The 24,497-nt window shown below is 37.2% G+C and overlaps 2 protein-coding genes and 1 long non-coding RNA gene across 7 annotated transcripts in view; 1 reads left to right on the top strand and 2 right to left on the bottom strand.

The window, feature by feature from the left end:
- The window catches only part of tspy (testis specific protein Y-linked), a 5,958-nt gene extending 2,154 nt beyond the window's left edge, over nt 1–3,804 (bottom strand). Inside the window, exons 1-6 of the mRNA XM_017722194.2 lie at nt 2,464–3,804; nt 1,575–1,652; nt 1,349–1,460; nt 997–1,151; nt 667–743; nt 335–483 (exon numbers count right to left, since the gene is read on the bottom strand). Coding sequence (XP_017577683.1) covers nt 335–483; nt 667–743; nt 997–1,151; nt 1,349–1,460; nt 1,575–1,652; nt 2,464–3,411 — 1,519 coding nt within the window. The 5' untranslated portion in view covers nt 3,412–3,804. The remainder of the gene's footprint in view (nt 1–334; nt 484–666; nt 744–996; nt 1,152–1,348; nt 1,461–1,574; nt 1,653–2,463) is intronic.
- Nucleotides 2,849–5,340, top strand: LOC119262707. The gene is made up of 2 exons (XR_005129845.1): nt 2,849–2,980; nt 4,989–5,340. It is a non-coding gene; the product is annotated as an uncharacterized LOC119262707 (long non-coding RNA).
- Nucleotides 3,996–24,479, bottom strand: foxp3a (forkhead box P3a). 5 transcript variants are annotated; one of them, XM_017722197.2, is made up of 14 exons: nt 24,368–24,479; nt 23,898–24,031; nt 18,108–18,200; nt 8,785–8,948; nt 8,588–8,678; nt 8,276–8,444; nt 6,739–6,837; nt 6,492–6,579; nt 6,331–6,399; nt 6,076–6,223; nt 5,639–5,715; nt 5,429–5,530; nt 4,960–5,081; nt 3,996–4,338 (listed from the first exon to the last, which is right to left on the bottom strand). In XM_017722197.2, exons 4-14 carry the CDS (start codon nt 8,944–8,946, stop codon nt 4,290–4,292), a joined length of 1,176 nt encoding a protein of 391 aa, XP_017577686.1. In that variant the 5' UTR covers nt 8,947–8,948; nt 18,108–18,200; nt 23,898–24,031; nt 24,368–24,479; the 3' UTR covers nt 3,996–4,289. The 5 variants fall into 5 exon arrangements, with proteins under 5 accessions (XP_017577686.1, XP_017577684.1, XP_017577685.1 ...); XM_017722195.2 differs by lacking the exon at nt 18,108–18,200; XM_017722196.2 differs by lacking the exon at nt 18,108–18,200 and having other exon boundaries at nt 23,898–24,034; nt 24,368–24,418.
- Nucleotides 24,480–24,497: the final 18 nt, after the last annotated feature.

Below are 24,497 nucleotides of genomic sequence, written 5' to 3'. Positions count from 1 at the left end.
GTGTAACAAAAGGAGGATGAGGAAACATGGCCATTCTTCCCACCAAGAGGGCACAGCCAATAATGTTCTTCTGGCCTCCCAGCCATGGGATTGAACTAGTCACATCTCCACAAATACTTACATGATTGAAATCTGGGACCCTCCTTTTTTAAAATTTTGGCCAAAACTGAGCACATAGTTTACTGAACATTACTGAAATTAATTCAGTAATCGCCACTTACAGATGGATGTATCACATTGCACTGATGCATTTTTATATACCAACTTTAATGTGGAGTACATCAAAAAATGTGGAGTACATCCTGACTTTACACCTCCAAGTTCACTTCCTCACCTGCAACTCGAGCTTCGTTTTCATCACCATCGTCATCCTCTTCTTCCCGTTCCTGCCGTTTGTCTTGTTTGACCACTTCCTGGTCATCATCTGAGTCTGAGATTATCACACACTCGTCTCCATTGCTGTTGTCTGGTGGTTTGGGTGTGCTGTTAAAATAATTTACGCAGCGAGTTAAAATGTGAAATGACTGAATGAATGACTAAATAATTACCTCCACAATACCATCATAAACAAAATAAAGGTCCTGCATTATAAAGAAATTTGAGTATAATGCAAGGCAAGACTTCTGTCTAATTCTGAGGAGCCATGCCAAGTGAGTGTTTTATTACCTGCCATTTTGTCGGGGCTCCCATAGCGGGGTCAGATAGTACCTGAGAGGGTTTCTGTACAGATCATCCTTCAGGATCTACAGCAGATAAGAGACACAGTATAAGTCTGTATTTTTGAATCTTAACCTACAGGACCAGCTATTACACAGCATGGCCTTGTATTATCTTTTCTTTTTTCTCTACTTATAAATGTAGGCCTATGCTGGAGGAATATTCTATCCTACTGATGTACCTCATTCACGAATATTATCATGCGTTGTCTTTTTTGTGTCTGAGTTGCACTATATAAAAATCTTGAGGTTGTATTCCAGCACAGGACACTACACTTACCTGTGCTATGTCATCTCTCCCAGGACTGCTGTGGTCACTAAACCAGTGGAAAAAGCTCTGATAAACTCCTCGTGAACTTCGCCTTGGTTCTCCATTTCCGGTCAAATTCTGCCCACGGTGCCAAAGAATCGGGTTTGAGAAGGACACTGGTGACCCTGGGCAGAAACACAATGGTACAATGAACAAAATAATTAAATGACAATGATCTCTGAACCTATTCAACACATTACACACAGTACTTCACAAGAACTACTTCTTTAAAATGATCCTCATATGGATGTTATGCTGCAGACAAGAACAGAACTTGAGAGATTGTGTACATTGTGTATTGTTACACTGCTGGCAATCTCACCTCCCATTCCAAGGTGAAGCTCTTTCACTATTACTTTATTCTGAAAGAATGGATTTCGCCGGAAATGGAAGCAAATTCGGTAGCCAAGTTTGTTATTCTTGAACGTCTCAATCTGCACAAGACATTGAAGCAACAACACAGTAAACCGCAGTGCTCAACATATATTAAGCTTAAAAGTATGCGACAAAACAATGTCCAGAGGAACTAACAGCTTTGGGTACTTCACCTCTAAGTTAGTCATGTAGCTGAGAGCATCTTCATCATTCTCATCAATGTGTGCTGACAGGTGTGGGTGGTTGAGAAGCTAAAATGTTCTCAGTTAAGTAAACAAGATCTATTCGTTTAATAATACAAAATCATGCCTGAATTAATTAAAATTATGCCACCAAAAACAAATGCTGCGATTAAACTTTTGGTGCTGCATTTTAACTAACCCCAAAACTTTCTAGCAACTGAGAACAGGTAATATGGAACAGACCATGTGATGTAAAAGTGTTAGGCTTCTTCTCAGCTTGATTACAATTTCTAAGTTCTTGGTTCTAGACTATTTTTAGATGCAGCAGTTTCGAAAGTTAAAATGATCTTGCCATTCAATCAATCCAGTGTAAATACACCATACCAAAAGTTGAAACACAGTAGCTTGAAAGTTAAAAGATCATATTTATAGTCTTTTTTAATTAAACAGAGCTTAAATGCTCAATGTCAAAATGCTTTTGTGGAGCATAAAACATGGTAACTGACTGTATCAACCATATTTATTGTACATTACTGAGAGGAATTGCATCACTTTGTACCACACTGATGTTCTAACCATGGCACAGCCCAAATGATCTTGCTAGTAGTTTTATGAGTGAGAAATGGAAATCCACGATTCCTCGATTCCTTCCAACTGTACATCCCTCTAAATTAGCTGATTAGCTGGATTATGTACGTTAGAGCAAAGAAGACAATAAGTCGGGGAGAGCTGTAGTACCTCAGGGCCAGAGTTAAAATATACATTACACCCCTAATAACGACACAACTTTCCTAAGACTTTCACAGCAGTTGGTGGATAAGAAGCCTTCAGGCGTTTGACTGTGGAATAAGACTGTAGCCTAAGTGCTTGTAAAGGATACGGCTGTAACCCAGAAGCCCGGGATGGTCTGTGTGATGGCGCCGCGCTGGTCCAGGTGAGGGCGCCGCTGGCGGCTCATTTTCAGCTCCAGGCGCTGGTGGAGCCGGGCTCCTTTTTTCTCCAGCGCGTCCAGCCGCATCTGCACCTGCGCAAGCAGCGCCACTGACTGGCGCACCTCGGGGGCCATCCTCACCGCCACGATGGCACATTCACCATCCTCGTTCTCCTCGTTGTCGGACGCAACCGAGGAGCTGGCCGTAGATGAAGTGCCGGCGAGCGAGTCGTCCTCTTCTTCCTCCTCTTCCTCATCCTGTTCTCCTCCGTCGTCTCGTTCAGCGCCGCCCAGCACGGATGAGGAGCTGTCCGCTACCGCTGCCTCGGCGTGCCGCCCCCTCTCCCTCTCCCTCTCCTTGGCGGAGCAGCCGGGCCGACTGGATCCTTCCTTATCCTTTAGTGCTTGCCGAGACGAACAGGGCATTTCTTTAGAGTGGTCGTGACTGCGACCCTCCCCGCCGCCGGTGAGACTCGCAAGCGCCTCGGCTGCGGCGAAAGCCGCTGAATCTGAGCGCTCCTTCTCGTGCGAAGCCGAGGGCTCGCAGCTCTTTTCCGCTCGTCTAGCTTCAGCCCCGCATTCCTGCGCTTCAGGCTTTTCCGTTGAACCAGAAGAACCGCCAGCCTCACTCCTGTTTTCTGCTACTTTCGTGCTGTCATCTCTATATTTCTGTCCAGAGATAACGTTACCGGCTTCGCCAGCTTCACCTTTCTTCTCTGGAGCAGCGTCTCCGTCAGCGCGTTCAGATGAAGCGGTCACTCCAACAGGACTTTCCTCCTCCTCCTCGGCCACTTTGGAGTGCTTTGACAGCGGGCAGCCGAGCTCAGATTCCCGCCTCGGACTGGCGCTTCGCTTTTTACACTCGGACGGCTTACTGCTGTCCGACGCTGTACTCATTTTACTATTCACAGAAAGCCACGTCAAGCAGTATTAAAACGGCTGATTTAATCGAGCTGCAGCGGGAATCTGCCCTGATTATCTGAGCGTTACTGTTTATTAGCGAACCAGCTAAACCCGTTTGCATAGCAGTTTAACCCACAGTCTGCGTAAATTTCAGAGGCCTAGCTCAGCCCAGCTCTCTGCTAACCCTCCAAACGTCCAGCGCTGGCGTCCACGCGGTCGTAGTGTTGCAGTTTATATTAGACAGAAAAGTAAAAACTCTTTTACTTAAAACGCGGCGCATTTCCGATTTACAGGCTCGTTTCCAATTCCCCCCATTTGTTTATAATTCGTCCTTCCGTTCGCCATTTGTCTGAAGCTACGTTGTTTTTCATACGAAGCAGGAAAACAAAACTCTGATTGGCTGAACCGAGCCGCGCAAATGTTATCCAACCAATCGTAAAACAGAACGAATAAATTACGCACATTTAGTGCATCAGTAATGCGTAACCTTTACGCCTTGGTTGCTGATTTCGGAAATTAATCAAATTTGAAATAAATTGTTTCGCATTAAAGGAAAAAAAAAACAGTGTTCAACTTGATCGTGTAAATTCCATACATTTTTATTCTGAAAAACAAAATCAACAGTTTCCTTTTTTAGTTAAATGAAAAATTACAGAAACATTTTCACCCTTAGTATTTTATACATGTAGAACATGCTTGTGCAGCTAAAAGCTCTTAGCTTAGCTTACACTTCAGTGGCTTAGCAGGTCAAAGGGAATGGAAGCTGATTAAAAATCATAAAGCTCTAATACATTTAAGGAAAGAGACATGTTGAGGTTTTGGTGGTGGTTACTCAGAAGGTGACTAAGCACTGAAGAATACGATTTCAAGAATCAAGAATAAAACATGGCACAGTGTGCCATCCAACTCATATCCTGGTCCCTAGAGAAAATAAGAGGAAGAGCAGTTAATCATATGGTACTTTATTGTTATTATTATTTTTTAAAATTTATTTCCATTAGCCCACAGTCTTACATTAGGACTGAGAAATACAAGTGTGAAATAGATGGCATAAAAGTTATACTGCCTACAGAATATGATGACTAACTAAACTTTTAGCAAGGTTTATTATTACAATATTTTTTAAAAAAAAACTTCATTATACAGTTACTTCATTATACTTGATTATACATGATTACAGTTTTGGTATTTCTGTATTTAAATAATACTTCCACGACACAACTTTATATAATCACACAGTAGTCTTTATTTTCTTGCTTTACAGTGGTCTTAATTTTCATTGTGTCATTAGTGTAACTGGAACTTGTTAGCCTAAAATGCAGTAAAGATATTTTATGATAACAAATATGTGTTTAGTATTGTGCTGCATCTTATTACTGAATATTGCCACATGTCTATCAATGATTGGAAGTCAGTATATTTGATACTACGTCCATTAACACCTTACTTGTGCCAAACACATATTCTCACTCATATTGTAAAAGGCAGAACAAAATGTATCACATTTGCGTTTTATGACATTGAACCATTATTGGAGTGTACCTGTGTAACTTCTGCCCTTTTCTCCTTAGAAATTCTGCCTCATCCACTGTCCAAACAGAACCCTTTCTTCCATCGACACGGACAAAGCACTTATGAAGGCTGAGGTTGTGTCGAACAGCATTCTATTGTTGGGAGCAGAACAAAATTACCACAAAGCAAAACAAACAAGCAAAAAAAAAACATAAAATAGAGAAATCTTTTTAATCTACCCATTATTGTTATGGGCTAGATTATACAGATATATCTACATACTTGCTCTACAGTATAGTAATAGCCAAACACTCGACCTAGTATCATTTATTAAACTGTCACATGATTGTAACACACAGTCTGCTTCTGTCAGCAATTCTCATGTGAATTAAAGATGTTGATTAGTGTGAACTGATGGCTGTGGTTTTAGAATTCATCTGCTTGTGGGCACAGAGTCACGGAGGGACAAATACAAGAGCGCTCATGTGGTGAGGCTTACCTTCCACGTGGCCGTGTTGTGACGGAAGTAGCAGAACATGCGTGTGAACCAGTGATAGATTTCATTCAGAGTTAGTTGTTTCTCTGGAGACTCCAGAATGGCCTAAATCACAGCAGACACTCAGTAAATTAAAGTTGAAAGAATCTATACGTTTTTCTGTCAGTAAGAAAATGCAGAATATGGTAAAAGTGAATGGTAACGCTCACCCACCCATCTTATCATGGAGGCATAGGTGAATGGTGGTCTTATGTTCGTGTATTTGTAGCACTCAATGCTGGGGATAATTCCTATAGAATAACAGCACGTTACTTAATTACATGGCTGGTATCAAGTAGTCATTTGTGGGGTAATGCCCCACCAATAAATCATTGTGCCTCACTAAACCCACTATTTTGTACAAGCTTCTATAATGGTGAGCAGCCATGCATGCTTGGCTGCATTTTAGGGATTCTTGATTGCTACAAGGACCACTGGTGTAGATCTAACATAGATTTTCTTCTGCTACATGGATGCACTGCCCCTGTCCCCCCTCTAGTTTTTCAGAAGTCCCACTCATGATTTAGTTCTGGCGACTCTCCTGTCAATAAAAAATTCCAATTGAAGTTTTAACTGGATATAGGCCATTAAGTTATTTGAGTTTATCTAACCTGGTATGTACTGTGAGGTAGGGAACTGCCAGTATCCTGGGGGTAACATTTCAGCAGGGACTCTGTTACCACTTTGAAGACCGATCACACTCTCACAGGCCTGCAGGCCTCCTGAAGGACTGCCTGACTGCTTCAAACTGGGGTTGTTCTGCAGCCAGAGTATTGAACATGGGTTTTATGCATAAGCACAGAATATATTGTGTATAGTTATCCATTTTAGGAGGCTTACAGCAACATTAATTATGTTCCACTTACCTCAGTGCAAGATTTTATGTCAAACAGATGCATGTACATGGCATTTAGTCTTTGTCTTTCCACAATCAACTGCAATAAGTTAATACATCAAACAAATAGTATCAGTTTTGCTGACAACACTTGAAATGTAACATATTTCCTGAAATGCTGTGCGTGCCTACCTGACTCTCAATTTGTTTTACAATATCTCTCTGCCGTCTCCATTGTTCAAATGTTTTGTCCCCAGGGCGGTGTTCAGAATTGAGATGTCTATTGACCATACAATAAAAAGAATAAAGATTGGTAATGTATTAACATGCAAACATGAATTTAAAAAACTAGTTGCCTAGATAGCTCTTATAATATTATGGGTTCTGAAAAGGAAGCCATAATCTTTTTACAGCCTACTTTATGAGTTAACAAACTCACTTCAAGAAGTGTGTGTATTCCTTGAATACTTCTTCGCAGTCTGGCCAGCAACATATCCCTTTGGCAGACAGCAAGCTCTCTAAGACTACCTGTGGCAGTCTTTCAGTAGTAAAAGTTGAAGACAAGACAAAATAGGAACAGAAAGAGAAGTGAAAGGAGAGAAAAGGAATATCATACAATGTATGCAAGAGAGACATAGAAAAAGGCATGGTAAGTGAAAGGGTTAACTTTGATTGCTTATAAGAGTGGTTCTGTCTTCCTGAACCGAGCGTGCTCGCTGAGACTGAGAGATTCTACAGGACAGGTGATCCGCTCTCTGGTTCCTCTCCATAAACGGACCAAAATCGGCCGGTCCTAACAGTAAGAAATCTTACATAAAGGACTCAAAATCAAATGCTTGTTCTGTATGTAGTAAACTAAGTGGGAATTGAGCAATGTTCTAGGTTGTCGCATTGTAGACATTATATTCACGCAGTCCTCAGGGCAGTGAGTCCATGTTTATCCCTCACCCAGTTCCCCCAGACACCAGAACCAGGTATTCACCAGATGGCTTCATGTGTACTGGGATCTAAGATGTTGTGATAGCACACTTGACCATTTATCCACCTTAAAATGTAGGGGACAACTCTCACATAATCCAACCAACAACCTTAAATTTAAAGGGACACTCAAGCCACAATGAAAAACATAACCACTGTTACATCCGTTATAAAAATGTATACACAAATCCTACAGACACAACAGAGAGTCAGATTTGGATTATAAACTTGGAAAACCCCTTCATACAGTGTATGTTTAAGGTGGGAGGAAAAAGTACAATTGCTTCGTGACAGATATATGAGGGCAGGATGTTTGAAAATGTTTTTTCTTTTTTCTTTTCTCATTCCCCCGCAAGGCTAGACAGCTAAAATTTCTGCTAGGAAGCCAAATATCATGTTTATGTTGATAAGTGAATTTCTGATGGTGCTGGTGGCTGAATAATCAACAACTAAAAGCAATGAAATATTTCTTCAAAATCTTTTGTTAGCCAGGAAGTTTAACATACTGCATGTTTGTTAGTGAGCAGTTGGGAGTTACAAGTCGAGCGGACAGTTTGTTTACGTACTATTATGTCCCACACCCACTTTCTTCCAGAATTTTAGGCTTTTGGAAAGGTACTCTGAATCTGACTTTACAGTCTGGAACAATAGATATATCCTAAACGTACGAGATACTTCAAATGTTTCTCACTAGAATGTTTAAAAATGATCATATGACGTTTTTTTGTGACCAAATGGAACTTTTGGACTAAAGGTAAACAAGATTTCTTCTAATGAAAGAGCAGAAATCTTAGTTTGGAATGGGGGTAAACTATCTGAAAGCGTTGACAGGAATGCATTAGAAGGAAAGCTGACCAGGAAACGGAATCTTCGACAAGAGCTAAACCAGGAAAAAGCTTTCATATAGAGCTCCGTTAAGAAAGTATTCCACAACTCGAGTGAGTTTAAGCACATGTATGTCTTGCAGGATTATAAGATAGATTTCCTTTTTGACTCACTCTGTATGGCACTCTGGCGTGCTCTGTCTGGGACTTGGTCCAGATGCACTGTCTCTGCGGGCACTGTTTGTGTTGTAAGATGATGAGTTCACTAACAGGTTATTTTCAAATTCAGCCTTACAGACGATCTCAGTAGACCAGTTACCAAGACCAGACTGGTTGGACAAAGCTGTGGAATTTGTTCAGAAGGAATGGTAAGAAGTTTCTATTAGATATTCACTTTAATTACAACAATATTGTAGCAAAAGAATTAGCTTAAAGTGGTAAGTGGTTCATTTTACTTAAGTGTAGACTGGTTAATGTAGGTATTACCCTGTGGTAGAACCTGGTTGCCCTTCCGTAAAACTGAAGGCCTTGACACACTGAACTGCAAATGCTGCTTGCTGGTTTTATCACTGGTATTCTGGACACAGAGAACAAGTGGCTTCAGGTTACTGGGAAATGCTTTTTTTCTGTGTTATGTTCAAAATGTAAAACCACTATAAATAACTCCAAATGAATCTGATTACCTTAGTGATGAGGCACTGGGGTGAGGTCAAAGGTGAACTGTTGACTGATGACGTTAGGTGTGATCTGGAAAGCTCAGAGGACGCTTCCTCTGGATGCTGAAGCTGTTGCTTTGCGCTGCGGTCATCCCGTCCTCTGCTCGTTCCAGCACCATTATGAAGCATAACTGGAGTCCAAACATGTCACATATACCAGCTGTTATTTTAAGGCATTTTGATAGTGAATGAACAGTGGTTTTAAAACTGTTGTTTTGCTAGGGTGACTGTATCTAGCCAGAACATCTAAATTGCCTCAAATGTCCAGGATCTGGCACTGCTGTTGCTTTCCTGCCCTCAGTGTCCTCCTTTTTGAAAATCAAAGTTTGATGACCCTAAATTTGGAGAAAAATCTAATGCAGAGTTTCCCTCAAACTTCCCTCAAATTATATATATATATATATATATATATATATATATATATATATATATATATATATATATATATATATCAAAATAATATTTTGCTTCTGCACAGGTACTACAAGGCTAATGTAGCTAAAGTAAAGTAATAGAAGCTTATAGCACACCAATTAGCACAGTGCAAAGTGCATGCTAATTCATCACCACAACTTGTTAAGTCCATCAAATGTTTTAGTAATTCAGTTTGCGCCTTGAGCCAAGCCTCAGGATGATTTTTTATTGTCTGTGGAACTTGTCCTGGACTCAATAGTCATTGTACTCTGATTTGTTCTGGTCTCAGCCATTGACCAATTCACCAAATTTAGTTTCTGGTCTTGACCAAGGTTTACTACCATTAAAATTATATATGTAATTACAATTATTATAAATAAAATTATATATATATATGTCTATCTTTTTGACTGACTCAAACTCAACCAAACAAATTACTTTGTCTGTTTGTGTTTCATTTTGTTGTACTGAGAGCAAAGACTAGTTAAGACTTGATCCTCAAAAGGGGATGTTTTTGGGTTTCAAGCTTGACTCAGTCTTTATTGAGTCCTCGCCCCCTTTAGACTCTCATTCTTGACTGCTCGTAGGTTTGGACTTGTCATGAGCTTGAACAAGTTGGTTTTGACTACAATCTTAAGTCTGCCTCAAAAAGTCTTGCATATGTGCTTTCTGAAAATGTATGACATACTGTTATGCATAATTTGGATAACATACTATTATCCAAATTGACAAAAGCACATCTTGAATTTTGTCCATATGTTTGTCCATTTTACTAGATAAAATTCAGTGTTAGAAAGCACATAATGTCATTGTCCAAAGAAGACATATATCTCCAAAATGGCAACTTTAAAAGAGAAGGCACAAACATTCTTTACTATTTTTACGATGCAGAAAAAAAAAATGGGAAAAAAATAGAGATATTTGGTTTCTTCGGACAGTGACGATACACAAATCCATTTCAGACTGACTTAACAACTCATAGTTTGAGGTAGACATGGGCCACATGGCAAAATGTCATATCACAATACTTCATATCACAATACCTCTGAAGTCTGTTAAATCAGAACAGAGAAAGGTGAGCCACATTTTAAAAATACTAAATAATACATTAAAAAAACTATGAATTTAACATTTTACACACTGTGCTACACTAGATCTAATTTAACAGGACTGATTATTCTCTCTTTGTAATCAAACATGCAGTTGGTAAGTGATTTTTCAATACTGACGACATCCACAATATTGTAAAGTATATTGTAACATATTGTGAATTTTGTGATGTAATTTATCACAATAACAATAAATATTGCCATAAAACTGTAAACTCATAAAGCTCTAGCATGAGGCAAATGTCATGATTTAGGCATGCAATCTGCACAATGCTAATAGGTGGCTATAAGCTTCCACTACTTATTAGCCTTGTAGTTGCAGTGCTATTTATAGAAGCAAACTTCAGTACTCAAACATGTCATCCCATTAATTATGGCAAGAGGAAACATAAGTTTTACCAAAATATTATGTTCTGTTATGTTATAGCTCTGGGGAACCTGGGATTGCAGGCCTTCAGGTGTCAATGCAAGGGGGTCTGCAAACACATCTTTTCATCATTAAAATACCTAATGATTACAATTATTTAAAACTGTTGATGGTTTAGGGTTAAGATATGTCTATAAAAATTTCAGCAGGCATTCTGCAATTAATGTGGGAATAAAAAAGTACACAATTAGAGAGTTTATTAAGAAGGAGTTTGGTTTTGAGTAGTAAAACTCAAAATATGATTTGTACTTAAAGCCACACACAGTAGTTATTATATTAATGAAAACAAGTATAAAAATAATATACATAATATAGTAGTAAAAAAAATCAAAAGGGCAAATATTATTTTCTGAACAATCACCCAACTGTACAGGCATGTTGTGTATATTTCATTCCAAAATGCTGTACATCCATTTGTAACAACTTTGGGTATACAGAGGTTTGAAAGGAACAGCTGATGTATACTATACTTTATTATTAAACACGTTTGTTTCTCTAATGAAGGTGGTATAAATCATAATACAGCATTTATAGTTCTTGTGTAAAGCTCTATCTATCTATCTATCTAGGCTCCAGCACCAATGTATATATACATATATATATATATATATATATATATATATATATATATATATATATATATATACATTTTTTTTTCAGAAAGTTCTATAAACAATTTTAATGTGTTTTAACTAGCAAAACACACATACTGCAAATAAATTCACAAGTAAACTCATGTTTATATTAGCAGAGTCACTGACTTCCAGTATTGATGCTTTTCATACCTTCACCATTCCTGGATGAAATAGGAAATGGAGCCAGTGAAACCTTTCAATGTGTGCTCTACTTCAACGCAGCCTAAACATCAACCAAAACCACATAAGCTGCTTGCAGGGGTCCTACTTGTGCTACGTCACTTGCTCGTGCTGAACTTTCTCCAGACACAACAGAGAAATCATGCACATACCCGTGGCTTCTCTGCTCTTGTGGTATTGCACAGGTGTGCTCTAAACCGATGACAAGGGAAGCAACCTGTGGACCACAGGAAACCTTGCAGATGGAAGCAAGACACACGCATCCGCCTGTGCGGGGCCCCCGCGGTCGAGGAAAAGAGCAGAGACTCTGTTTGCTTACGACAACAGCCACTCTCATTATACAACATTTGTTATCTTATTTTGGTACAATGCCAGCCAACAAATACCTTTAGAATCCAGGAATGTTATAGTATGAAAATATCAATATTTATGTGCACTGTTGGAGCCAGTTCATGGTTTATGTCTTAGTGCAAATACTTCAAAAGTTTGAAGAAAATATTAACAATCATTATAATTTATTGGCATTTTTACTCAACTTCCAGTAAGTAGTATTTCTAGCTGCCAGATATACTTGGGGGAGTGGAGGGAGATGGGGTGGCCATAGTTTTCTTCAATCATGCTGCAAACATGGCCCTTGAAATTATTTTGCCTCGTTTATCTCCCATTTGTGCTCTAGACAACGCAGAAAGCCGCTACATGCATTAAGTGTGTTTTGCTTGTAAAAACAATATAATTAACGCTGCTTAATGAATCAAACAATAAATCGTGGTTAGCCACATTCTTTTGTGTAGTTTATAGCAAGTAATTGCATTAGAGTTTGAGATTTGAATCGCAAAGAGACAGTTTTTCCATTTAAACAGCATTGCATTTTGTTATACATTGTAAAACATTTGGGAGTTTAAACTTAAAAAGTTTGAGTTCAGGCTGCCTTAAAATTTTCAGTTATTTGAACTTCAAAGTTGAACATCCAAGTTGACAAGGCTAAAACACAGATTGTTGTCATTCTTTTCATTTACTACTAGAAGTTTAATTAACTTCAAAGTTTACAGCACATGCTGTTGATTTTCTAAATGAAAATAAGTTAACACATCCTCTACAGAGAACACGCACAACAAACTGCTTTCTAAACCGCTTATCCTTCTGGATCACAGGGGTGATAGAGCCTATCCCAGCGGTCATTGAGCAGGAGGCTGGATACACCCCAAATAGGTTATGAGTCCATCGCAGCACAGCGAACACACTTCAGCATATTTTAATGCAAATTACTGTTTATTTGCTGAATTTTACATATTAGAAAAAAATGTGGTCTGTACAAAAGTCATTTTAGATTTTATGTTTCATTTTTTCCTCAACAAATTGGGTACTAAAAGTTGCTGAAAAGAGCATATTTATGTTTGTTCCCTGTAGAGGAGCAGCTATAACAACAAAACTTTTGAAAAGGGTTCAAACTCTTGCATAGGACTGCACATGAGTGGACAAAATAAGTCTTATCAGAACGTATTCATTACTCTCAATCATTTAATAACATGTAGTTCATCATGTGAATGGAGGCTTCATGTGAACTGAACATAAAAATCATGTGAACAGATGGTGAACATGAAAAATAGACTGAATGCAGTTTCCAGGTGTCCTCAGCAATGTCCAGTGAGAGCAGCAGTGGCTGCATGTTCACAATTGTAGCCTCTCGCTCTCATACTGCTACACTACATTTTGTTTTGCATTCAGCTGTAGCTTTCCACTTTACTATTGCAGTGGTTAGTCTGCTGTTCATTGACTTGGTATTGCCTTTGTTAGCTTGGTGTTTATTGGCCGTGTTTTGTTTGTAAATGACGTCTCAAATTTTATGTATTTGGGTGATAAACAAATTCACTGTATGACAGTAGAGCTGTAAATAGCTGGAACCGTATTTGAAAAACAGGGCTAAAGTCATGGAGTTAGTCACCACAGCATACAGCATGCAAGCTTCAGGCTGAGACTTTGGATGGATTATCAAATAGGAAAATGTATTAATGGTGTTAAAAAATTGTGGTGTTGATAATTTACCAAGTCAGCATGTTAATAATGTGCTAACTTTGACACTACTAAATATTACAATAAATTCAGATAAGCATGTAGTTATTGATAAAAACAGTTAGAAGAACACAAACTTAGTTCCTCTTCTCCTTGCTGTACTTCAGCCATTGCATGGATCTGTTCAATTCCAACACAACCACATCTGTTTTAACTTAATGAATTAGTACTGAAGCATGAACTAAATAATAACTACAAACAAAGGGCTGCCTTGACAAAAGGTTTGGAAATGGTTAATCACACTATCCAAAACATGTAACATTCCTAAACTTAACTCTCAAATATCCACATCTCCAAACCATAAATGAAGAAAAAAGAAAGAACAAGAAAAAAACTGCTTTCACCTTTGTAGAGCAGTGTTGTCGCTGTGGTTCACTGTACACATGTAAGTCATGCACAAGTTTTTGTCTTCCTTGTCTAACAGGTAACAGGTGACATTTAGAGACATTTAACCACATCAACAGCGATAAATGTCAGTATTTTTTTTTACTTTGGGGGTTTTTCAAGTTTGCCAGAATCAGAGAAGAATCAGAGGAGAAGGTTTTTGTTTTGTGGGTGTCTAAGGGGTGAAGGGGTGCATTGAAAAAAACATTTAAAAAAAATCTACGCATGCTATAAACACTGTTGTAAGAGGAAATTATTGAATATATCAATGTTGGTCATAATTTATGTTGTCACATTATTCATCCTTACATGCAGAAGTTTAGCATCAAAAATGAGGACACTGTAGAATTCTGAAAAAAAAAACTATATTAAAATGTAAAAATAATGCAGTCAATGTTTCTATTGCTAGAAATGTACATCCATAGCATCGTCACTTATTAAATAGCTAATATTGTGACGCATGTGTTACAAAATGGCATGAGAATAACATAACTGCACATTATTATTTCTATATAAGATCTGGATGTAGATGATTGGAAATGGCCTGCACAAGCCCATTTCTGAAACAAAAAAAAACTACTTCATCCTGCGTCTGGCTTTCTGAATAGTGCTCAGCTCTTGCTCTCAGGGTTGCACTCGCACAATAAAATCATATTCATGTGTGAAAAGATCTCTATCCAATCTAGCAAAAACCCTATATAATCCAATTACAGTAATAATTCAGGTCAGCACTTGATTCTCCGCACAGACAACGTAAATTCTGATCGTTCTGTAAAATCATAGAAGTTGGCATCCATGTCAGATACATACACAGGCAAGATCTAAACACATTTCCACCACAAAAAAGTTGTTTATATCTTACTGTTATGGAAAGCCATACAGAGTCATTTCCAAGCCTCTCAATTGGGAAGATTTGCCCTTGTCTCAAATATTTTCCAAATGAAATTATGGCTCTGAATGCCATCTTGCCAAAAACTTTCCAAAAGTAAGGCAGACAGAAACGATCTGAGGGCCTCCTTCACCTTTGCCAGTCAGTTTTTATGACTCCACAACAAGAAAGGCACTGAAACTATTTTTAATTCATAGCTAAGCAGCAAAGAAACTGCTACTTGCTAATAACATAAACGTTCATCTGAGTTTCACCGTAAAACACCTGTATGATCGTCCAGGCTTCTGACATGTTTTACAGACATCAAACACGGCACATTATGTTTAACGTGGACCCTGTTATTTCAATTATAAGTGAACAGCACAATGGGTAGCAGTGGTAATCAGAGCTAAAGGATGGTTACACATTCAGCAAGATAATGATCCAAAGCACAAATACCACATCCAGAAGAGAAGAGTTTCAGAACCATAAGTTGAAGGCTTAAATGCCACTGAGATAGCACAGCAGCAGAAAGAAGTGGCTCATGTTTGAGAATCCGCAGATGCAGATACACATAAGAAAGCTGGCCAAAAGTTCTCAGCTGAGGTATGAAATTGCGGCAAAAGAAACTTTTGGTTGCGGTCTTTACTAAAAGTACTATTTCCAGTTACAGTGCAAAGACTGCAGTTTCTCATGTATCGCCATAATCTGCTGTGCAACATTAATAACAGCAAGGCATTATCAAATAACATTCTGTTCCATGTTCATTCAGGTTCCTATGCATATTTATATTTCTACACAGACATTTCTACACTTTCATAGAATTCACTGTCAAAATAGTGCAAAAAAAACAAAAAAAAACAAAACAACAACAAACAAATAGAAAGCTCAAGTATAAACACAGCATTAATAATTATTTGTGCATTTACAATATTTTTGATCAAATGACAAGTTTTAATATAACCATCCAAATTCATTTTTTAACATCTAATACTTAATTTGGGCACAGTGTTTGTGTTTGCATATTTATGGATTAAGTACTATTATGCATATTTTAGCTTAAGCTTAGCTTTAGCTTAGGGGTTAATTTACTACTCTTCCAATATGAGAGTTTGCATTTTGAGCATACGAGTCATTCGCCTAAGTGAAATGTAATATGCATTTCTCAGTCTGAATACAGCTCTCTCACAGTCTATTCATTATGTTACCTCTGTTGAAAAGGTATGAAATCTTCTTTAAAATATGAGCCCTGTGTTAACCTAAACAGACATGATGCCAAAAACAGCTTTAAACTATATCCAAAAAACAAAGATGTGTGGCAACCAAACCAGAAATAATAAAATAATAATAAAATCTATGGATAAATCAACAGAAAAATATTGAAGTTATGTGTGAAATATTCTGCAGGCCTCAAACAAACATCAGCCCTTAAAACAAGCTGAACTGGGTTATATAATTACATATTTACTTTATATAAATTAACTAGACATGAATTAATTAGTCAGTAAATACATGGGAAACCATGAAATTTAGTGTAATATGCATTTCTCAGCTGATTGTATGGCAGGCAAGTCTGTAACGTAATAAATGACAGATAAATCAATAGAAAATATCTAAGCATCAAATATTCAAGCATCAGCCCTTAAAACAGGTTTAACTGCATTGTATCATTATTTATTTTTTATATATAAGTTAACTATACAGTCAGTAAATACAGGCAAAACAATACATACAAAATGTCTAGGTGATTATTAAATTACAGGATTGAGGAATGGAAGTCTGGACCTTTCGGCTGGTCTGTAATTGCTAACGCACAGTAAAATGTAATGATGTTCATCTTGCTTTGACTGCTTTGCTGTTGATCAAGATATTAATCCACATGACGCATACAAAGGCAATAAGCTTGTGGGGTAAAAGCCCAGTCACAACTGTACTTCTAATGTAAGATTACAGATTGTCAAGCACAACTGTTTGCTTGTATGTAAGCCTTCTACTTCATTGTCAGTGATACAACATTCTAATTGTTCCTCATGATTAGGCCTCTGTCCAAAAGCCTAATTACATCTCTAACTATAAATCATACAAAAAAGATGAAGAAAAGTTTCATTAACCATGTCAATAATTCTCTCATACGCTTCTCAGATCGGTCAATTACAATCGTAATATTACAGATACGGTGCAGAGTGTGTCAATTGATGACCTCATCGCCCACATTTAACAGCTGTATGTAGCTTTTTATATCATGCTCAAGAGACATTTTGACTCAGTGCTCCCACTCAAGAGTCTTTATTTTTCCAGATGCCTGATTATTTCCTCTCAGTTACTAACTAGAGCGGATATAGCTGAAAGCGATGTAGACTCAGAAATCTGTCAGTCCTCTGAAATATACCTTTGCAGTCTTGTTTTCAATCATCCACACAGAGCAAGAAGACCCAGACTGGATTTACTGTGCATCTGCTAAAGTAAGCTTGTAGATAAGCATCTTTTGTTTTTGCTAGCTTAACTGTACATGTTTTTTTTTCTAGGTTTTGCACTGCACAAGCAGCTATTCTGTGTAAATGTATACATCTAACTGAGCTGACTATTTGTGATGGTTATCTAGTGTATAAGTGAATTCTTAATATGCAGTATGTCTACAGAGTCCAGGACTGGGCTCTTCTGTCACAGACACTAATGTAACTGCAGTTTTTCTCCCTTACATACAGAATTAAATCTGCAGTTCCCAAATATACTGCATAGGATTCTAACATTTTGAGCATTTAATTAAAAAATCAAGAACGATATTGAACGGAACCCTCTGTGCTGTACATGCTGTTCTGCGGAATCCTTTCAAAATCTACTCGCTAGAACAGAACAGAACATTTACATTTAGCTGTACTAGTGTTCTAAAGGGTGCTCCCCATCTTAACCTAACAACAAACCAGGCTACAGCAAAAACATTACTACTTTTTGTTATTAAAAGTACCCTTTTTTTGCTACGACTGTTTCATCCAGCCCGAGACTGCTCTTCGTGTTAAGCGGTTTCAAGTCACATCATACGCATTTTCAGAATTCATAACTTACCTTTTGCCTTGTCACATAAGTGATCTTCCACTGCTAAGGAAAAGTAATTTCATAACCGACAGTTCGGGTCTACCAAGCATGATGATGGAAATACTATTATAACTGTAAGCATTTGCAAACGAGAAGTATGTCAATGTTACCTCCCACTCCTTTGTCTTTCTCTTTTCCTCTCTCTCTCTTTCCCACTCAGTATCTCAGTCTCAGTATGGTTTCAGAAAACCGTACTGTGGGTCCTTTCAACAGGAAGGAAAAACATAGGTTGAGTTCTCCATTAAATGGGTTTGGAGAAAAGATGCTCCACCATGACCTTATTTGTCAGTGTAATTTTAATCTAAGACAGAGGAGATTTCCATGTCTGCATGACTCTATAGCATGGTTACCAAAAAGAAGTTTTTAAACATTATTTTAATGTTACGAATGTTAAGCTACATCCCACAGTATACATCTTTAAATCAGTGATGTTCAAATCAAAATCATTAATTAAACATTGTCAATCTGAGTTTTAACCCCCTGAACTCTTGGTTTATTATTCATTTATTAATCTTAACATTTATTATTCAGTAATTACTATACATTATTTGCTCATTTCTAGAAAACTAATAAGTAAGTTATGTAATTCTAAGAGTGACATGTGGCCTATTCATTTAATTAACTGTAGTGTGGCCCATATATGGGCCGTTTTAAGGGGTTTAAGGGGTTAATTTATATATCCGGGTTACTTTATTCTTCTCATCTTCTATAGCTGAGGTAAACCAAGCACAGTTGTCCCACTTTTTCCATTTTGTTTCGTGCCCAATGCATTTTACCTACGTCGTGCATTCTATCTAATTACGTTCTTCCAGAGCGTGAGTAAAAGTATAAATCATAAAGTTACAGATATAAAAAAATATCTCTTTATAAAGATACAAACTTTGTGCCAACAGGCAAAAAGTCTTTTTCCCTGAAGAGAGGCAACAGCAAACATGGTTCAAATAATCTTTTCAAATCAACACATTTTAAAATATAAACAAAGAGTAGACTTAAAGAATTCAACAAAAGTCTATGGTACAAATGCCACAAAGAATACAGTGCTAATGGGAGACTTACCTTGGTCTGCAAATAAATGTGGTACTGGCCGAATGGTTTGATGAATATGTACTGGTTACGTAAGGTTAGGTCAACCTTTTATAAGTTTCACGGTGACATTTTAAGAGGAAATTGGAACATCAATGTGTGTGTGCGTGTGTGTGTGTGTGTGTGTGTGTGTGTGTGTGTGTGTGTGTGTGTGTGTGTGTGTGTGTGTGTGTATGTGTGTGTGTGTGTGCGCATATGTGCTGCTTTAATATGTAGGCACGTACCAAATGTAAGCGTATTTCACAGAACTTCACATCCTGTACATTTTTGTGAGAGCTTTAAAACATCCCACATCCTCTGAATGCAAATTTTCTTTTAAATTCCTTTAAATGGAATGATATTTTCTGTCATATATTTGAAATTAGTAGCAATGTTACTCAATTTCCTGCTTACAAGTGAAGCCACATACACTGTATACCCTAGCTCCAATGGATTTTCACTGATGTGGAAGATTAAGGGGCTGCTGCTAAAATCATTCCATCATACTTTCACTAAAAGAACATTCTGTATCTTCTTAAACTATGAACACTGTTATAAAGCTTGAGACTTTGCCGAGCACACATCAATAAACCCTTGTTTATTCTGTTTAGTTCAGTTTGTATAGTTGACACAATGGACACAATTCTGCAAGTCCCCTTCAAGTCAAAAAAATGGGGAAGGCCATTCCGGAACATTCCGGAAAACAAGAACACCCAGAAAATAACCTGTTACGTGTTTGGAAAGTCCATTTACGGGGTACATGACGTGATTCTATGGGCGGTACATTAATAGGGGGAGAATAAGCCCATGTTCATCTGAACATATCATGTCAGATGGTTCAGAATGCAGGAAAAAACAGGTTCATCCTGTTGTCGGTCTGTATGTTCTGATGAACAGACTGCTCTGAAGGGTTCTTTCTCGCTAATAGCATTCTCAAACTCGTGTATCTGGACATGCTTTAGTTTCCTCTGATAATGATCTTGAAGAAAACTTTGGTTTCTGCAATAAGTTGCATGGAGTTATTATCACTAATATTAAATATGTCACTTTGAGGGACTGTATACAACCACAAATACACCAGTTTTAGCATGTAAGACTAAACAATTTAGCTCTTCTTTAGAAGAGAGAAAAAGTAGTTTCTAATAATACACAAGATCTGAAGCTGCCTTAAAGATTTTACAGTTTATTCTACTAGTGTGTGAATACAAATAGAATAAACAATGTAGCAATAAATGTTTGCTTTGAATCTCTTTTGAGAGAATGCGCATACTATATTTCTTACACAGCTCTACTTTTAATCATTTCAGGAGAATAAGTGGACTAATGATGTGGAGAGTTTCACTAACATTTGACAAAAGTGTTTCAGTCTTATTCAATAAAGGAGCTTCAGTAACGTCTGACAGAAAAGCTTCAGTTGTGTTCAATAAAAGAAGCTTCAGTAACATCTGATAGAAGAGCTTCAGTTGTGTTCAACAAAGGAGCTTCGGTAACGTCTGATAGAAGAGCTTCAGTTGTGTTCAACAAAGGAGCTTCGGTAACGTCTGATAGAAGAGCTTCAGTTGTGTTCAACAAAGGAGCTTCAGTAACGTCTGATAGAAGAACTTCAGTTGTGTTCAATAAAGGAGCTTCAGTAACGTCTGATAGAAGAACTTCAGTTGTTCTCAATAAAGGAGCTTTAGTAACGTCTGATAAAAGAACTTCAGTTATTTTCAATAAAGGAGCTTCAGTAACGTCTGATAGAAGAACTTCAGTTGTTTTCAATAAAGGAGCTTTAGTAACGTCTGATAGAAGAACTTCAGTTGTTTTCAATAAAGGAGCTTCAGTAACGTCTGATAGAAGAACTTCAGTTGTTTTCAATAAAGGAGCTTCAGTAACGTCTGATAGAAGAACTTCAGTTGTTTTCAATAAAGGAGCTTCAGTAACGTCTGATAGAAGAACTTCAGTTGTTTTCAATAAAGGAGCTTCAGTAACGTCTGATAGAAGAGCTTCATTAACACTGAATTGAAGAGCTACTCCTCTTTAGTTGGATAAGTGCAACATAAAGATTTAAAACAACATCTTCAAAATGATGAATTTACAGATGGCAGACATGTTCTTCACTTATAATGTAAATTAATGTAAAGAAATTTTATTCTAAGTAATTGGGAAGCATTTCTACTGGTCCCCCTATCATGAAATACAATGTTTCAACTATTTATTCACAAAGTGAAGGACAGCTGCAGTGTTCAAATTATGTAAAAAAATGGTCAGATTAGTATTAGATTTTAGACAGACATTAGATATTAGTAATGATCAGATTAGTAATATTAGTATTCTATATGTATATTGCTATCATTTTTTTTCATTTGATTTCTTTTACTTTCTTCCTTAGCTTAAATTTTTCAGCAGATCTTAAAACTAAGTCATTTACTATTCTAACACAGGACTGTATATGATAGGAAATACTTCAATGTTTCTTCCATTACTCTTGTTTTAACAGCCTCTACAAATATTGCTGCCTTTTAAAAATCTGCCTATCATATCTAATAATTATTCATATTCATTTCATATAATGCGTCACCACACCGAACAATTTCCATTCTGAGAATCAGTTTTCCGTTGTGTTGTGTAACCAAATGTGTGTTAGACTTGCACAATTACCAGTAAATTCAACACTGGTCAGCAGAAATGCAACATTAATGTTTTTCCAGATTGTATTTCTCATCATGAATATTTATGTCTTATATACTTTTCGTATTTATGTCTCATTTAGTTACAGTCTATTGTTCTTCTGAACTGAAGCATTGCTTGCACTGTTCATCAAATATTTTGGGACATCTTTTCTTTTTTATTTCCCCTGATACTGCATAATTACCTTTTTATAACTATTTTTTGGAACAGTAATAAACATGAGGTTGAAGGTAGGCTGCAGATCAGGAACAGACACAGTATACATGTCTGCGTATGCAGACATACAGTGCTTCAGTATCTTTATAAGAATGCATTATACATTAATATTGTGCTGTTTGGAAGTATGGGCTATATAAAATCTTTTTTTCTTTCTGTAAAAGCATCATCATCTCTATTTAGAGCAAATAGTTAACCTTATCAGACAGACTTATAGTAGGGGCTTGCTCTTTAGCTTACATTTCATGACAGATTTTTGGCTGGCAAACAGGATAAGCTTTTAAAAGATAAACATCATATTTAGCAAGACCCTTGGGTATTATTCTAAAATACAAAAAAAAGTGAAAGTAAACTAAGGTAGGAAGCTAAGGTTTTTTATATGGTATATTCCACCTTCACCCAAGTACTGCATATTTGTTAATGAAAAATAACTATAGATTTTGTTAACGTACAACAACCATCCAGTTTAGGTATATTTAGCTAAAATCAAGAGCAGCTTTTGCCCTGATTAAGATTTGGCTTTCTTTTCCAGTTGATTATCAAAAGCATATATTGAAATAAATGAATAAATAAATAAATAAACAGTTGAAAGGTTTGAATGCTCATAAGGTCTAATCAACGTTCTATTCAATATCTTAAGTTATTGCAAACTACAAATTTGACTAGGGGCTCCCATACTTCTGCATACATGTGCACGACTTTCAATATTTAAAATTCAACAAATGAATAAAAATAGAGCATTAAATTCGCAGAAAAGGCCATTTTCAAGTTTTTTCCCTCTACAGAATGATAACTTACATTCAACAGAATGTATAATCTGACGGCAGGTTTTCACACTTTATTGATTTTTTTTTACTTGTTAAGTACATTTAAGTTAGACTGCCCACCAAAACTGTATTTGTCTAGTGGTAACTGTAGCACATATCAGAAAATATAGTAATTTATGGTCAAATAAAGATAATATGTAAATCCTGGTCTTTGTCAGGTTGTACAAAATATTGGATATTTCCAGTAAATTTCAGTGTTACAGACAAGTAACATTTCTCCTGAGTTTTGCAGTAGAAAATCATTACGGAAGGCCATTTTTGTCCTGCCTGCAAAATGTTTGCTAATGTACTTTACAGCTTATCCCTAACGTGAATGAACTCCAGTCACAAAGAGAAGTGTAGTTTATGGGTGTAACCCTTAAAGTTTATATGTCAGTTATTAATTTTAAGGCTTATACAGTTATTAATCTTCAAGACAGTGTGCAAACTTGATCTGATGAGTGGAGAGGTGGCAACAATAAGAGGCTTATGCCTATATACAATGTTAACACCAATAAAAGTTGCAGATGTTGTACAAAATAGGTATTATTATATGCCAACATTAAAACACAAAACCAAACAATAATGTTAACCGGAAATACATATGTGGATGCTTTGCAGTGTAGACAGATAATAGTCCCATAACGTTGATACAAATAAAACTTATTTACTAAATTTTGCTGAGCACTGACAGAGACGCTTTTTGACCCAGCTCAATGTGCATGCGGTGTGTGACAACCACCCTGCTACCTCACAATATTTAATAAATCTTACATAGTTTGAAAATTTGGGAGGGACATGTTGGTTTATCACTTCATTTAGGCTAGAGGCTAGCAGGAAGGTGGCTGGACAGACACTGTCTGAATTGATTAAGATATCTCGGATTTAGAGACCATTTTTAATCTCATTTAGCCCCTGTCGCTAAGATGTATTTAATGATAACAAATATCTGTTGACAGCTAATCATGTCCCTTATCCTGAGATAAAACCATAAGCCTCTATATTACTTTAGGAGCAGAACTGTTAGGCCCTGGGCATATTTGCATGTGCAGGTGTACAGGTGTTATACTACACATAATATGATATGACAGGGCCTACTGAGAAATGGGAAAACCCAATAACTTCACATTTCATTTGCAATTTCACCTTGTCTTTCCACCAGCAGACTTGCTGCTCCTGCAAACAGCACAGTGACGGCGGCACAGGACTCTATGGAAACCTGACAGGGGCGGATCCTCCATGCTTAGTCTGGGGAAAAGCACGGTTCTGTCCACAGAAACCTGCTGAACAGTTAGAAAAGAGTGAAAAAAGGGCCTGAATTAAATGAAATTAAATTAAAAGTTCTGATTAAATGAACAGAAAAGCCTGGACATTTTGTTAACTTGCCTGGGCAAGTGCACATCAAGGACAAGGTAGGCTACAACGACAACAGCAATAATTAGCTGAACTGTTACTCGCCTAATACTGCGAGCTATTACTCCTACGAACTACCGTTACCAGCTACAACAACCACTTCTTCTATTAGTACTACCACTACTTCTATTACTCCTACAACAACAACGAATAATAATAATAATAATAATAATAATGATAAATAATGATAATAATAGCAGTACTTTTCACACTCGTCTCCTGCTGCACTGTGAGGATTTCTGCTCCTGAGTGGAACAGTCGCTCGTGGTATTTTAAGTGGATCAGGAGGGCGTGGTCTGTGTGGATCAGACCAACTCTGATACTGAAGAAGAG

The sequence above is a fragment of the Pygocentrus nattereri genome, chromosome 28, assembly GCF_015220715.1.
Source record: "Pygocentrus nattereri isolate fPygNat1 chromosome 28, fPygNat1.pri, whole genome shotgun sequence".
NCBI classification, from domain to species: domain Eukaryota; kingdom Metazoa; phylum Chordata; class Actinopteri; order Characiformes; family Serrasalmidae; genus Pygocentrus; species Pygocentrus nattereri.
This window is presented reverse-complemented; position numbering and strand designations above follow the sequence as displayed.